General features: G+C 36.4%; 1 protein-coding gene across 1 annotated transcript; it reads left to right on the top strand.

The window, feature by feature from the left end:
* The first annotated feature begins 5386 nt into the window (after positions 1-5386).
* On the top strand, positions 5387-15667 carry LOC145769101 (uncharacterized). Its single transcript, XM_082580695.1, has 3 exons — positions 5387-7629; positions 14831-14981; positions 15554-15667. Exons 1-3 carry the CDS (start codon positions 5387-5389, stop codon positions 15665-15667), a joined length of 2508 nt encoding a protein of 835 aa, XP_082436821.1.
* Positions 15668-16745: the final 1078 nt, after the last annotated feature.

Here is a 16745-nt window from a genome sequence, read left to right as displayed (position 1 = left end):
TTTACTCCCAAAAAATGTCTGAAACACTAGTAAAACATTAATCAGCGTGAAATTAAATAGGGATTGAGGGATTAACTCCACCGCTTGATTTTGCGTCAGCAGTTGTTGGATGAAAGTAGGTCATGTCAAGAAAGTATGACTGGACCGTGCGTGCCTTTAACGAAGAGATTAGCGATTTCAAGGAGATTATGGGGGAGACATCAGGCAAATTTTAAAAAAATTGGCTACTTTTAGAAATAAAGCAATAGCAAAAAACTGGTGGAGTATGTGTGTCCAATTAAAATTTTAACCAGTTTGTCAATAATTTTTCTCTAACTTTGCGAAAAAGCAACCTCGTAACGTTGTTATATCAAAAGTTATTAGAAAATGAAAGTGTGGATGGAATAAGTCTGCACGTCAGGCCATTAGCTGCCAAAAATAGCTTGGTCCGAATAGGGTTAAGCCTTGCTTTCGGATTGGATAATAAAACCTCATCTGCTCAAGTACGCATACGGTAAGGTGGAGATGTCGCAGAAGGATTTTCGAATTTAAACAAAACCTTGTAGCTGTAACTTCTATGGAAGTCTAGTTTTTATTGGATGAATTTAGTCGATTACAAAGTTGCATTTAAAGTGAAGAAACATGAGCCTGATATAGGAGCACAAAGCACGGAAAAAGCGGTTTAAACAACGTAAAAATTGCCAAACTTTTCTGGGGATGGAGCAAGCTCTTCCCTCTATCATGTTTATTTTTTAAATCTCAATATTTATATTGTTTAATTTGTTAGAATGTTTTCGTTGTTGAAATTCTGGTAACCCACAAATTTTTTTCTATTTCCGTTACTGTCTCATTAGTTGTTGAAAAATTATTTTTTGTAAACGATGATTAATTTGCATAGACCAAAAGACATTTCAGAGCATTTTCATGCCTTTTGTAATGCTTTTAAGTGAACAACATTACTTGACTGGTGAAACAGTGGAATTTTCATTTTTGTTATGCAATCGATGACTCAAGCAATTTCTTTATTTAAAAAAAAATTAAATTTAAAATTAGAAACTTGTTACATCCTTTTCACAACATAAAAGCAATGCTGTGAGATCAAAAATGTGACCAGAATTTTTTAAATATAATCGATTAGTCAATTTTTTTAAAATAACGTTTGTCACTTTTCGGAAATAGATATTTTTATTATTGGAATTTACTAAAACCGGCTAAGTTGATAACGTCATACGCACAACACGTTCTTGGAACAGTAACATGCTTTTACCTAATAAAGGGTTTCCAAGATTGTGGTCTGTGTACCACTGGTGGTCTGTGACGGTATGACAAAAAGTAAACAAAATCAAATATAAAGTGTAGCATGCATTACGTACAGTACGCTATCAAAGATAAGTGCCACAGTGATTCGTCCTTTGAATGATTTCGTACCCTGTAGCAATCGTAAATCTTGGATAAAAAAAAGTTGTTCATTACTCAATCTCCTCATTCTGTGTAATACGTTTAGTAATTACTAATTAGTAACAATAATTCTTTTATTCTTTAATTATGACGTAGAGTAATGACAAATTGCTTATCACCACGTCACGAGATTACGTTTACACAGTGACGATCGGTGAGGGAAAGCAGTGCTTACCTGAGCGAAAACTATGCAAAATATAATGACTGAATTCTAGGTTTAACTTCTTATTATTTTTATCAAGTCTATTTTAACTTGAGAATTACTGTGTTCGTGACTAGAATTACTCGTAACTCTTGTGAGTATCTAAGTCCTCACCAAACCGCATTTCTTGCCTATAAATGCCAATTAACGCAAACGCTTTTGTCAGAAACCATCACTGAAGCTCCAGGGAAATCAACTTTCAAAAGTGCTTACCTTACATTGAAAAACGCCTTCGTTTTATCCAATCCTCAATCGTTTTGCAAAACGACACCAGCTGCTTAGCCAATCAGATGTGTTATCTGGTGTTATGGTTAAACTTGCTTTCCCAGTGACGTCAATGCGTATCTCATAGGGTAAGCACTTTAATAGCAAAGTTTCAGTAATTGTCAAGAAAACCTGGAGCCAATCAGAAGCTACGTTGTCTGTGACGTAAGAACGTAAAAAACGACAAAATTTCAGTACCCTGTCGAGAGGTATGCAAATACAGACATATTCATATTGTCTACTATCAACGGTGAAACTGTGCATGATATTATTGTGGTTGCAGACTGTTTTTCACTAATGTAGGATGTTAGTTACAGTTAGTTTGATCTACAAATTTCTGAGGCTTAGGTTAGCATGACTACAAGGAGTTAAAAGAAGATGTGAGTTTTCAAATTACTAAGGATTTGATTAGTTTATAGTTTGAAGTAGTGGTCTTTAAAGTTCATAAGTTTCAATGTACCAAGTATATAGGCTACAGCAGCTTAATAATTGAAGGGTTTAATTACTAAATATTTGTGGAAGCTTTAAGCTGAAGTAGGCTTGAAATTAGTACCGTAATTGGCAGATGCTACTTAGCCAGCATCATTTCCAAAAACATTGATTGATCGACTAATTCAGTTGACAGTTATTTAAAAAAAAGTCTATAAAGTTGTTTTATTTAGTGATACAACAAAACGGTGATAGGTTTCAATCTGTGATACTCAAAATAGCCACTCCCAAAAATAATTTATAAACAAAGAGCATAATTATTAGCAAGACAAATTTGAGTACCGGTAAGTATGTAGGTTCAGTAATTTAAAGCAACAATGTCACAAAGGTTAAGTCCTGAGATTTAACTTAAAACTAGTTAGGCTGAAGGAAGATACAGCAGAATCAGATACCGTAACTTGTTCCATATTTGGAGAACCTGGTTTGTGACATATAATCTTTTGGTTATGTTATTGACTGGAAATTTGAATCAAACCCCACTGGTAAATGTTTTCCTAGCAGCCTCCACCCTCTACACAGTTATAAACAGTATTTAGGCCACAGCCACACAACAACAACAACCAAAAAAAGTTGGTACGTTTGATATCCATTGAGTGGTCACTTCAAAAATCTCCATTGGGGAATGTTTGAACTTTACAATTTTTTTTTTTTTAATTTATATAATTTAAAATGTAATTTATTTATTGCTTTGGACAACAAAAGGGAATAGCCTATGCACTTGTATGTAAAAATTTACCATTGTATGAGTTCCTTCTTGTGTATTTGTAGAATCAAATATAGACATCACTACCTTGGCAACTGACAGACATCCTCAGATAACCAAAATCATGAAAGAGGAATATCCGCAGATATCACAGATATCGCAGTATGATATTTGGCACATGGCTAAGAGTATGTCTAAACATCTCAGCAAGGCAACCAAAAGAGCAGAATGTCATGATCTCAGTCCCAGTCTGCACATGGCAGTTATAAGGATGTTGTTTGTCTCGTTCCTATTAACAGACTGGATACAGGAATTTTACACAGGTGGGTTAAATAGGTTATGCTGTCTTTACACTTTATAATTAGGCTGTGGCTATATTTACACTATATAGTGTATCTGCACATTACACTATATAGTGTATCTATAAAGTGCTCTGCTTGTGCAAGATATAAATGTACAACATAGCTTCTGATTGGCTCCAGGTTTTCTCGACAGTGTACTGAGATTTTGTTGTTAAAGTGCTTACCGTGTCTTGGCATTTGAGACAGCGCCTCAAGTGGTGGTAGAGTACTTTTGCATGTGTGAGATTATAAATGTACATAAAATCCAAGACTGTGTACCAGAGGAATATGCCCAGTTGTTTGAGTTAGCTGATCGTGGAGGTTTGTCTGCTCCTACAGATGCTCGACTGCACTACATTATTTTCTATATGTTTGTGTAGAGATCCTACCCCAATCAAGGAACTTCAAACATCCTCCGAAACCAGGCAACAATGAGCGACGTGGCAGTCGTGACACCCCCCTTTCAAGGGTTAATATGCTTGCCCATGGCAGCAGGGGACCTGGAGCCACCGGAAACACATAGGCCTAACAATGTTGGCGTTGCAGCAGTATTCATTATGTTTGTTTAATTTTCCAAAAAAATGAATATATACGGTCTTATAGTATTGGCGATTCCATGTAGCCTTATGATTTTAAATGTTATAGTGAAATGTTTATAATACTAAAGTTACATTTTATCAGTGTTTGCATATTTTTCCTCACCATATACTCAATTGGAAGTGGCTATTTTTCCACACTTAATGCCGTGGTTACAATCAGGTGTTTCAAGAGTTAGGATTAAAGTAAGGAAGGGTTAAGGTAAGAGTTAGGAATAAGATTAGCGTTTTCATTTTTGCCCAGGACTAAAAAATTTACAAAATTCATGTTTTTGTTTTCAACAGCTTTAAACTTTTCTCAAATTAGACCAGAATTCCTTATCTGGCAACATTATTGAGGTAATTATTACACTATATAGTGTAAATATAGCCACAGCGTACTCAATGTTGTGCTGAGTACACTTAAAAGTTGTTACATGAAACACAGAGACGTTTAGATGTTATGTTTTGTTGATTTTCGTTTGAGTGGTATCCTTCATAAGGCCCATGCCGTTTTTGAGTCAGAAGTCCCCTTCTTTGTAGTCTCGGGATACCGCGCCTACAGTTCGAATGTTTAGCACTACCGCCAAAACTTTAGATATGGTGAAGTACTCTGCAGTGAAGGGATCTAATGTCGAGAGTGAACATTAGACTAACTACTCCGGCATACTGCGCTTTATTTAAGTTACGGTGTTAATAGAAAGCCTATTTTATTCTTCAAAGTAATGTGCTATGAAATCGGCTTGAAAAGCATACGATGAAAGTATGCTATGATGTTTATTGTACAAATCAAAAACGCATAACAAAATACAACAGGAATCCTACTTCAATGTTTGCTTTTAGAATTGTTTATACTTTTCACAGTGCTACAGTGCACTCTTCGGCTTATGCGATTGTTTAGCTGTTTTGTTTCTAACATGTAAGAAGTCTTGTAGTGGCAAAAAATATAACCTCCTCATTCGCATCTCCAGCACTTTTTTTATAAGTTCATTTTTTTTTTCTGACCATTACAGCGAAAACAATACATGTCAACATAGCAAGGGTCTAGAAAAGTTCTTCAAAAGCGCCTTCGTAGAGAGTTTCCAGTTAATGGATTGCTGTATACCCTGCACAGTCCAAGTCCGGCAATAAGCTTTCTTCACAATAGTCACGATATGCATCAGGCAGATTAAGGTTGTTGATTTCATTGCGCAATATGTCGGTGTAATACAGTACAGTATATGTCTGGGGTGGGAAAGACGATAACCTTCTCGCGGTTCACCCTGTCAGTACTGATTTTTCAGGAAGCTAATCATCGTCTAGGCTTGCGGGCTGACAGCCGCATAAACACCGAGTGGGTGGTAAAAGGATAAACCCTCGGCCCAACCTCGGAAAGATGTCTAACTTTCAACAAGCACCTTCAAGGCCCAACACTATACCATGGGAAATCACCATCGGCACATGGAATGTACGAGGCCTTAATGCTGAAACCAAAAAGCAAATTCTGGGCAAAGACTGCCAAAGCTACAATATTGACCTCTTATGCATTCAAGAAACCAAAATCAAGGACCACCAAGAAGTCAACTTACAAACAGGGCACAAACTTGTCCTGCTGCAACAAAACAAATCAGTTCATTATGGCTTGGGATTTATTATTGGCCAAAGACTGATCAACCACGTTGTGAACTATAAGTACGTTAGCGACAGAATTGCAACTATGGACCTCGCTATTCCAACTCGAAATGGTAGTCTAACAAAAATGCGACTGATCAACGCCTATGGACCAACCTCTGAAAGAGCAGCAGAAACACCAGAAAATCTTGAAAATTTCTATGCAGAACTTCACACTGCTAGCTCCACCCCCGCTAACTGGCTTACTTTTATATGTGGCGACATGAACTCCAAACTCGGAAAGCTTACCCAAGATGACATTGACACGGGCCTAAACGCATGCCTGGGCAGTTACGGCACTGGCCAACGCAATCTAAACGGTAATGCACTCATGGATTTCCTTTCTGCCAATGGTTACTTTGCTAGCAACACTGCCTTTCAACACCCAAGCAGACACCGCACTACCTGGACGGGATTTATTAAAGATCCAAACAACCCCAACTTAAGTAAGCCTATTTACAACCAAATTGACTACGTCATCTGTCAACAGAAAGCACGCCCTCTACTACAAAACGCAAGGTCTTTTGCAGGCACGGACCTAAACTCTGACCACAAGCTTGTTTCCACGAAACTAAGAATTGATAAAATTCATTTAATTCACAAACGCCATCCAAAGAAATCCAAGCAACAGAGAATCAACATCCATCGTCTGAGAGATGATCGAAAGACCCAGCAATCATATAGGAAAATTCTGAAGAATATGTTGAGCGAATTAGACCGCAACGATGATCCAAACACAACTATAAACCATCTACTTGACTGCATGAAAGTTTCAGCCATAAAAGCTGCCGGCATCACAAGAAGCAACCCACCACAACATACGTTTGATCAACAAGTAGCAGATCTGTCCAAACAACAAAAAGCCTTAAGGCTACAAATTTATCAAAGCACAAACAACATGGAACGCTCTAACCTCCGAAAGAAACGTACAAACATCCTACACAGCATATCTAAAAGATTAAAGGAGGTTGCAATAGAAAAAGCCAACTCTTTGGCAGAAGAAATATCCGCATCTGAAGACAGCAGTAAAATGTTCCAAGCAGCAAAACTACTTAAAGCGAGAAAGCCTCCTACCCCCATCATGATTCAAGATGTCAATGGCAGTTTTGTGCTCTCAGACAAAAGCAAAGTAGAGATTGTAAGAAAATGGTTTCAGCAACAATTTACAGATTCAGATGATGAACCAATACAACCATTCACCGGAGAAGCAAGACCCTTGCAAACACCAATAACCACTGAGGAAGTGTCTGCAGCAATTTCTTCTTTGAAAAACCGTCGTGCTGCTGGCCCTGATAACGTCAACAACGAACTCTTCAAATTCTCCAAAGACATAACCTCCGGTTTAATATCACAGACTATTAATGAATCTTTCAAACAACACAAACCAGTAGACACCATCGGCGAAGGCATACTAATTGCTATACCAAAACCCAAGAAACCAAAAGGACCACCAGCTAATCTTCGACCCATTGTGCTCCTCAATAGCATCAGAAAAATCCTCTCCATCATCATTTTGCATCGGATTAGAGACAAAATTGACAGCTTCACTGGACCCTTCCAAAGCGGTTTTAAACGTGGCAGAAGCTGTGCTGACATTGTCTGGGCACAACGTATGCTCGTTTCAGTGGTAATGGCTAGAAAATGGGACTTCCACAAAATGGGAATAGATATGTCCAAAGCCTTTGACACCATCAAACGCAAAAAAATCCTTCAAATTTTAGACCAAGCTGGCTGTGATGAAGATGAACTGCGACTAACCCGCGCCCTGCTAGCTGGCACGAAACTGTATGTGCGCATTAACAACGAAATATCCGCAAACTTTGAGACTACCATCGGTTCCCCTCAAGGAGACAGCCTCTCCCCAATACTCTTCACCTGCTACCTATCTGCAGCATTGAGCTCAGTGCGAGAGCAGTCCTCCAGACCAAACCCCCCTATATCTGACACATGCATGCCTTTGGAAATGGAGTATGCAGACGATGTTGAGTTTCTGGATGAGGAAAGACAGCCACTTGATATGCTACAATCTATTGCTACAAAGAACCTGAAAAACTACAATCTTTTCATGAATGAGACTAAAACTGAATTCACCCACATATTTCTTGCAGACACAAATGAAACTGATACTGATAGCCTACCGATTCGAGGAAACGAAAAATGGCGTACACACAAACTTTTGGGATCATTATTGTGCAGCACTGCCGATGTCAAATCCCGCTGCAATTTAGGCAATGTCGCTTTCAGATCACACTGGAAACTATGGAGCAAGAGATCGAGAATCCCATTACAGTTGCGACTAAGATTGTACAACGCGTACTGCATCCCAATTATGATCTACAACTGTAATAGCTGGTCTGTTACCAAAGCAAGTCTTGAAAGATTGGATGCCTGTCATCGAAGACATTTACGTGTCATAACTGGTCATACTTGGCCAAACAGTCTTATCTCGAACAAAAATCTCTACAAAATATGCAACAGTGAACCATTGTCTTGCAAGATCTCCACCATGAGATGGAACATGTTTGGACACATTCTGAGACTTCACCAAGACTCACTTCCTCAGAAAGCCCTTGAATTTGCAATAATTGGCAGCAAAAAGTACCAAGGCCGAACCGGACGTCACCGTACCAATTTATTACAACTGCTGAGATCTGACATCAGAAAAGCTGGCCTGGGATCCTTGCTCAGCACACCACATCTCCATCGATTGCAAAACATCGCAAAGGACAAAACAGAATGGAGATCCTATCAACCTTGTTGAAAGACTGATCGAAGCCAGCGGATGCCAAACGATTTGGCTACACTGGCGGCGGAGACAGTTACAATAATATGTCTGTATTTGCATACCTCTCGACAGGGTACTGAAATTTTGTCGTTTTTTACGTTCTTACGTCACAGACAACGTAGCTTCTGATTGGCTCCAGGTTTTCTTGACAATTACTGAAACTTTGCTATTAAAGTGCTTACCATCTCATAGCGGCTGCTTTAGGTTTCAGGCGAAAGGAATACAGCCTCTACGCATGAGTGATTTTCGGGCTTGTAACTATAGGCTACTGAGTACGCTGAAAATAAAGCTGGTTCTCTTACCAAAAAAAACATAGATTCTACAATAAGACATGCAATTCCAAAGGGTACATTAACCAACCAGTACTGAAACAGCACAAGTGTTTTTTAAATTCTTTGGGTCAATAGACTGACATCACAAGTTCAGAGCAAACATACTTGTGTTCTTCAAGAATGGACTAGCTTAATTTATAGGCTAATTATTTGCTCTTTACTAATGCACCAGTCCAATGCATGTTGTAAATGCTTACAGATGACATTGACAATAAGTTTTTGTGCTCAGTCTAAAAAAGCAGCCAACATTCTAGACTAGTCCCAGTTTGATTGATTGAATGAATCTTTATCCTCGGACTGGGAAAGTCCGAAGATTTTGTTTTGGAAATGCTCTCAGAGCGCACCAAATTGGAAGTGTTTTTCAAAATTTTCTGGGGGAGGCCCCCCAGACCCCCCGCTGGAAGTGTTGCCTTCGGGCTTCGCCCGACGGTTACGCCCCTCGTGCCTACTACCTTGCTGCAACATATTTCCAAGTTGCTTTCCCAATGGTTTAAGCCACCGAACGTCACTGCGTTTACATCAGTCCTACGTACTTTCTGAGGGCTCACATTACCAAGCAATGCAATCGACTGAGTTATTTAATGTTTATCCAAAGTTGTTTGTAGAAATGGCTTGGCCATCTGGAGATGTGGCCTGATTTGTCACATTTTGCAGATTTTGATTACAGCTACTGCTAATGTTTGACTGATATTTTTTTTCTTTTTGCTGGCTCCAAATGATATAAAAGCGTTTTGTTGCCTTGGGGAAGCAATAGCAAATGAGAAAAAGAAAGTTGAAAAACGCGGAATCAGACTGTCATTGAAAAATTAACAATCTGACTAAAATCTTCGAAATCAAATTTTCTTTGTTTTTCAACATGTGAGACTGAGGATGTTAAAACCTATTGTGTCATCTGGGGAAAACACTAAAAAAACCGTAAAAATATAATTTTTAGAAAAATTTATTTAAACATTTGCCTAAAGTTAGTCAAATTTGGAAATTTTTGCAAAATGTGACAAATCAGGCCGTATCTTTAGGTAGCCATGATATGACCTATGTCAGAATGTAGTGTTGGTACCATAGTAGGCTGCGTTTAATGCTACAACAGGCAAAACTTTTATCAGATGTTTGAAGGAGATGAGTAGCGATAGAGTTTGTTTGATGCTTGAAAAAACGACGGCTTTACACTCATTGGAAACAAGCGACGGTGTCTTGGGAAAACGCTTTGGTAGCATGCTTGAAGATGGACACGAAAGTCTCCCGCTTTACGTTTCTGCAAACTTAAAATACCAGGTAGCCACGAATTCAACTTTTCAGAAGTGAAGACTGACTCTCATTGTTTTTTTTTTGTTTTTGCATATATATAGATATGAATAAAGTGATGTATGAAAGAAAACATTTAAATCGTTGCCACACTCCATTCACACTCCCACAGTTTCCATTGCCTTAGTGATCACCAACTTATATTTAAACAATATTTTTTTTCTCACTTAGTCATAATTTGACGTTCGGTTTGCACTAGCGCAGTCATTGACATTGTTTATTTTCAATTAAATAATAACTTCTCAGTGGTTGTGGATGAATTTGCGTTTCAATTGTAACAGAATATTTTCGGTTATTTATTAGACGTACAATCTTAAAATTCTACTAACCATATTCTAAAATGTATTTACGCATAATATTTCTGATATAAACTTTAAAAAAGTGATATAGGATTGGCTTTTGACAAGTTCTATAATCGGATGATTTGGAGAAATTTTAAGTGGTGGCTTACTAGTTAACCAATGATGGTAACAAATACTTTTATGCGATGGGAAAGCTGCAACCAAAGTCCTTCTTACAATTGTAAATACATAGGAAAATATGACTAGCTTTTAGTCTGCTGATGAAAGTAGGCTATGTTGTAACATGTTGAAAAATTCATCACAATCACGGTTAAATGGAACTCAAAATAGACAGAAAATTAAAATTTTTAGTTGTATTGCATCATATGACTGAAACATTTGCTAATTTTTTTTTTCGGTTTTGTGTTGTGGTGTTTGAGGCTTTACTTGGTCTTAGGCTGCGGGCTAATATTGCAATGAAAGCTAAAATCCTGACGTCATTTCTGCAGGTTGCGTTGCGGCACTTTAGCATACGATTTCACTTTCTGGTGGATTTTTTTCGCGTTTAGTTTGCATAATGAATCGATTTTTTAAACTAAAATTTCCATTTTTTTTAGAAATTTTTTATTTTATGACCGTTTTGGCAAGTTTGCTTTCTGCAAATATCATGGCCGGAAGTATCTGGTAACACGTTTTAATGTTTATGCAATAGCTTTTCCTATTCATTGAGATTGGAAAAATACCAGAGCAGTTGTCAAAAATTAAATGACCATGAAATTAAATTAGCATAATTTAAATGGGCATAGATTAGATGTGCATAAATTTAATTGAGTATTTAGATACAGCAAAATAATTCTGGTACGTCAGTCAATATTCCATCGGGATTCTACGGCTACTTCCTGTATGAATGTGTTTTAAGTTTTTAAATAGCGGCAGCAAGTCGGGGATTTTACCCTAACACCTAAAGTTTTAATGCTTTTTCTTTTTTTATTTATGCAATAGCAATGTTATAAAGTGGGTAGTCGAATATTTTTGAAACTATAAAATGCAGATCTGTTGTCAGTGTGAAATCTATTTTACACCAGTTTTCAAAACCAAACAAACCAGGAAAAATTGTAGTTTAACGGTTCTATCATCCCTTAGAAGGCTTAGATTATTTAAATAAGAGTGATCATTTTTCAAGCATTGATGAAAAAAAATATGCAAAACCATAAGCTACTCTGCTACTATAATGTTAAAGTAAAAGTAAGCAGATATTTTTGCTTTTAAATGACAGAAACGACCTTGAAAAAAGTTGTTCTAAAGCGAGTTGTCACAAATTAGTCAAAATGCACGCCTGAAAGTTGCGTATTTAGAAAATAACAAAGTTTTTGTCACTCTTAAACTATCTTTTTGAGCTAGCCTATTTCACTTGTAACATTTTGTTTGCCTTTAGATATTCAGAAATGCACTTTTTATTGCTCAGATATTAGCCTTGTCAAAATATCTAGAAAAGCTGTAGGCCTAGGCAAAAGTTCATCAAACGGATTAGGACATGAATAGCATGAATTTGAGTCTTTACTTTTTATTGATACTCGGTTGGATATCCTCAGTGGTTCTTGTGCAAGCATGTTTTGAATAGCCTACCAATAACACATCGCTTTTTTGAGATAGGTGGATGTCTTCCCGTGAAATAGGCTCAACTTTTAGCAAGATTGTGTTGAGTAATATTTGAAATATGTTTTATATCCTCAACAGTGTTGGTTTTTTTTTTAACTTTGAACCGAGGTTATTGACTGAAGAGGGTTCGATTAGTCTAGGACCCGTTTTTGATTCGGGTTAGTCAGGACAACCCAAGTTGTGAAATTGATTTAAAGTCAATTTGATTTTGTGTAAATATGCTAATGTAAATCGTAGCAATGCATAATGTCTTACGTAGATCGTTTAATATCGAGAAACATTATTTTGTTTAAAAACTTTTATGTTTAACATATTTTTTAAAAATCTAAGTTCGTATAGAGCTCTTTTTTCTGGGACGGCTGCACTAAACTATTCAACTTACAAAGTTTATATAAAAATGTTACAGACTTCGCAAGAGATCTGCGGCAAGCTGTTGTTCAAAACGTATACTTGTGGAGGTGAGTTACAAATCAGAAATTAAGTAGGCCTATTAGTTTAAGTTTTAACTCATAGTCCATACAATCGACTACTATGGCTAAAAGTTGTAAAACATACAAAGTCTGTATAGACTATAGGCCTACACTATAGCCTATTTACAAATAACTAGTAGTTGTACTTTAAAGGTTTCAAGGTTAACGAAAAAAGAATCGGCTAGATATACTTTTGAACTAAATTTATTTATTTATCCATTTATTGTATGCTGGTAAGCGATAGAGCGATCAAGAACACAAATAATTCCTTTGTTATTTATTTATATATTTATTTTAATTAATTATTATTATTCAATATTTCCTCGCTACATTTTTAATCTAAGCAAGTTCTTTTTGCAATAAATTCGAAACGAAAATTCAACATACAAAATTTCAAAAATCATACAGCGCTTTTAAATCTTTTATTTATCTTTTTTTTTTATCTCATTTTATTATTTTTATTAAAAAACGCAACTGAATATAGAACACTAAAAAAAATAGTGCTTTGGATTCTGAAAAGTCTTTCTTTAGAAAAAATTGTGGTTAACATACCTACACATGATGAATTGAGATCTGCCTTTATGTGTGATAAATAACAAACTCGGAAAACGAAAACAAAACTTTGAAAAGTGTATCTCAAGGTCCTTCACGACTCGCCAATGTCGTTCTTGCATTACCATAGCGAACTAGACGGGCCATGAGCATAGTCGCAACTGTCACAAAAATGTTAGCAGTGATGGTAGACTTGTTGCAGCTAACGTGGTTGCAATTTTATCGCTATGTAAGAATACAATTGGGTGTTTCTTACCTTTAGATACATTTAAAGTTTCCAAACTAAAACTTGTATTCAAATGTTTATAAATTTAAAAGTTGTTGTAAAAAGCGATTTTGTTCATATATTGTAGGTATAGGCCAACATCTTCCACAATTTAACTAAACTTTTTAAAATAAAAATAAAAGTCTCCTTGTGATTGTGGAAATCTTTATCCTTGGGCTGAAAAAGCTTTTTTGAGAGTTTAATCCTTGTCGTTTGGATACTTGTAGAGGCTTTGAACCACTGACCCAAGCCCGGTCACCGAGTTTGACAGAGTGAAGTTTCGCTTGTTTTTGAAGTGTTAATTCATCCACTATAGGTGCCAGTTAATGGAGAGCTGTCCTTGAGGTGCATTTGCACATTCTGAGAACTTAAAGGGTGGAGAAACCCAAATTAACTTTTTGCGAGTTTTTTGTTTCAGCGTGATGTCATTGTGTACAACATGCGTTTTAGCAAAAAAAAAATCCAAATTTTGTTGCCCTTGTCTCGCTAAGGCCGCTTTTGTTTGATACCCGTTTGCGAGGTCTCGTTGCGCATCAAGCTGTGACGCTGTTCGCTGTGACGTCACAAGGTACATATAGTTGTGGCCAAAATTTTAAGACCAGACTTGATTTATGACCATTTTTGCATTACCTCAAAATAATGCATCAGATATTGTTTCAGTTGCATCATCTTTATGCATCATCTTATATCTGATGCAGTATTTTGAAGTAATGCAAAAACCGTCATAAATCAAGTCTAATCTTAAACTTTTGGCCACAACTATATGTATTTTGTGACGTCACAGCGAACAGCATCACAGCTTGATGCGCAACGAGACCTCGCAAACGGATATCAAACAAAAGCGGCCTTAAGCGAGACGAGGGCAACAGAATTTGGATTTTTTTATTGCTAAAACGCATGTTGTACACAATGACATCACGCTGAAACAAAAAACTCGCAAAGTTAATTTGGGTTTCCTCGCCCTTTAAGCATTATAAAAATTGAATAAAGCTTTTATTTAAAAAGTTTTGTTGCTTTTACGGCAAGTCCAGCAGGCTCTTAGCAAAGTGTTAAATTATTTTTTTCTTCTGTTTTGTTTTCAAGTTTAGCATGATTTCTGTAAACTCTGTAAGTTTTAATTTATTTTTAAAGTTTTTGAAATAGCAGTGAAACTTACCGTTGAAAGGTCTACCGCAAATACTAGTAGTTTTATCGCATTAAAAAAAATATTTTTTATTTTAGAAGGGTTGCGTTGCTGCAAGAAGTCGAATAAAGAAGCTTACAGCTGCTGCTCTCTTGAAAAATCATCATCGTCATCATATAAAATATGGTGTAAGTGCGGAGTCCACAAGTTGTTTTTCCTTATTTTTTTGACTCAAAACCTCGTTCGGTAATGGTATTCAATGCTAAATTACAACTATGCCACATTGAAATATACATTTGCTGCGGCTGTGGTGAGTATATTATCTGTATAATGCTATGTAATTTTGTGATAAAGGAAATGTGTTAGAAAATTGCTTTTAAACTGAGCTATCCTAAATCAGGCCTGTATATTTAGATGCCGGTATATGGGTTGGAGTTGTCGTTTTGCATTTCTTGCTTGCGGTATGGATCATCTACCGCTACAGACATAGGAAAGTGAAACATGTTTCCAACTCTCTTCGAAGAATGAACGAAGATCGGACGAGTTTGATGGTGAGTTGTTACTATGTTTTTTAATCGCGCAAGACCACGGTCGACTAAAAGTGGCATGATATATAATATGAGTGCATGTTGGCTTCCAAGTGCTGAATGTGAAGCGTTCATGAGATTAAAACAAATTGACATCTCGTGGTAGATGCTAAATACTGTATACACTACTTTCACACAAGTACTGACCAAACATTTTCTTGCTGTTAACAACTCTCCTTATCAAGCCTTGAATTTGACAGGGCTGATTAGAAACTTATAACGATTTACTCACATTCTCTGTAGCTACGGTTTGTTAGAAATAAAGCATTATGGCTTGTAGCCTGCAAATGTAACCTATCGCACAATAATTTGCAGATGTTACCAAGGTTTTCAAATTGTCCCTTTGTTAGTTGTAGAAAAACGTGTGAATTTCAAACACGAATCTTCCGTGGCAACAACAAATATTTATCTAGTAATGCCAATAATGCAAGAACAAAAACCTATTTAGTAGATTTGACTTTGCATAAAATTTAGCACAATTGCTGATGGCATTTCCAACACAATTAGCCTATAACTTTACTTTTATTTTGTTAAAGATTAACCGTGAAGACATGCACGAAGCATCACCCAGAGAATCTTCATCGAGAATGACCGTCATTCATTCTGGGCTGGCTGCAGCTACCGTGGAAGCTGTTATTAAATACAACTAGTGGCTCCCTTTTTGTTTTATACTACTGTAGGCCTATACGTCAAGTGTAATTTTTTTTTTTTTTTTGATTGAAAAATGACTTTTTCGTTTTTTGTATTTTCTTTTTTATACAAAATTGCATTTTGCAACATTTTATTATATAGCTTCCGCAAGTATACGCAGTAATTTTTTTTGTAACTTTGTATTTTTACTTGTTTAATTTATTGCTGATATGAAGATGTTTTCTTACCAATTGCGTTGTTAAAAAAATAAAAGTGTTCAAAATGAACTTTTTGTAGATGAAGCAAAATTCTTCAAAAAAAAACAAAAAAACTTCATTTAAAACAAAACAAAAACTAAGCCAAAGAAACCAAAATAAAATTTTGATTTCTTTCAAAATGTCTTTCTTTCAAGCACAGTTGCCAAAGATATTATTTGTGAACGTGTTCCTGATTATAGGGCCTAAGTGTTTTTGTATGTGAATGCAACATTGCACCATCGGATATGTATCCCATACAAAAGGAAAGTAGACCTAAGCTTCATGTAGACATGTTTGTCGATGACAAAAGCAACAGAAGAAATTTTAGAAAGCATAAAAATAATATAAATATCAGAAAACAAACTTAGCATCGAGAATAGGAAGAAGGAAGTGAAGACGTTGCAAGGAGAATTGTTTGCAGTGACATGACGCGATTTCAATGCGATGCGTTCTTGATCAGCCAACAAATAAATCTATCAAAAAGAAAGTGAATCTTGAAGCAGAAGAAAATAACGCACATGCGCAATAGCAATAACTCGTTTGGATTCAAACGAGTAGCATAGTTTAGTAAATATTTTTACAGTCAATAATGCCTAGAAAGTGAAAATTATGAGGAGTGCAAAATCGAATGAGACACCTATTTGAAATTAATTAAACAAAAAATCTTTTTTCGCCAGCTTTCAGCTTTGCTAATAAATATGCATACAGTGTAGCAATTATACAGCATGGATTGACTACTAAACGCCACAATCAAGAAGCTATATGCGGACATGGTTAGCATAAAGCTACATCGGGTTAACCGTTGGCTACTTGCGATCGTCCATCGTTGCGCTTGTGCGGT

Source organism: Aplidium turbinatum, chromosome 4 (assembly GCF_918807975.1).
Source record: "Aplidium turbinatum chromosome 4, kaAplTurb1.1, whole genome shotgun sequence".
NCBI lineage: Eukaryota > Metazoa > Chordata > Ascidiacea > Aplousobranchia > Polyclinidae > Aplidium > Aplidium turbinatum.
Note: the sequence above shows the minus strand (reverse complement) of the source record. Positions and strands in the feature narration are given on the sequence as shown.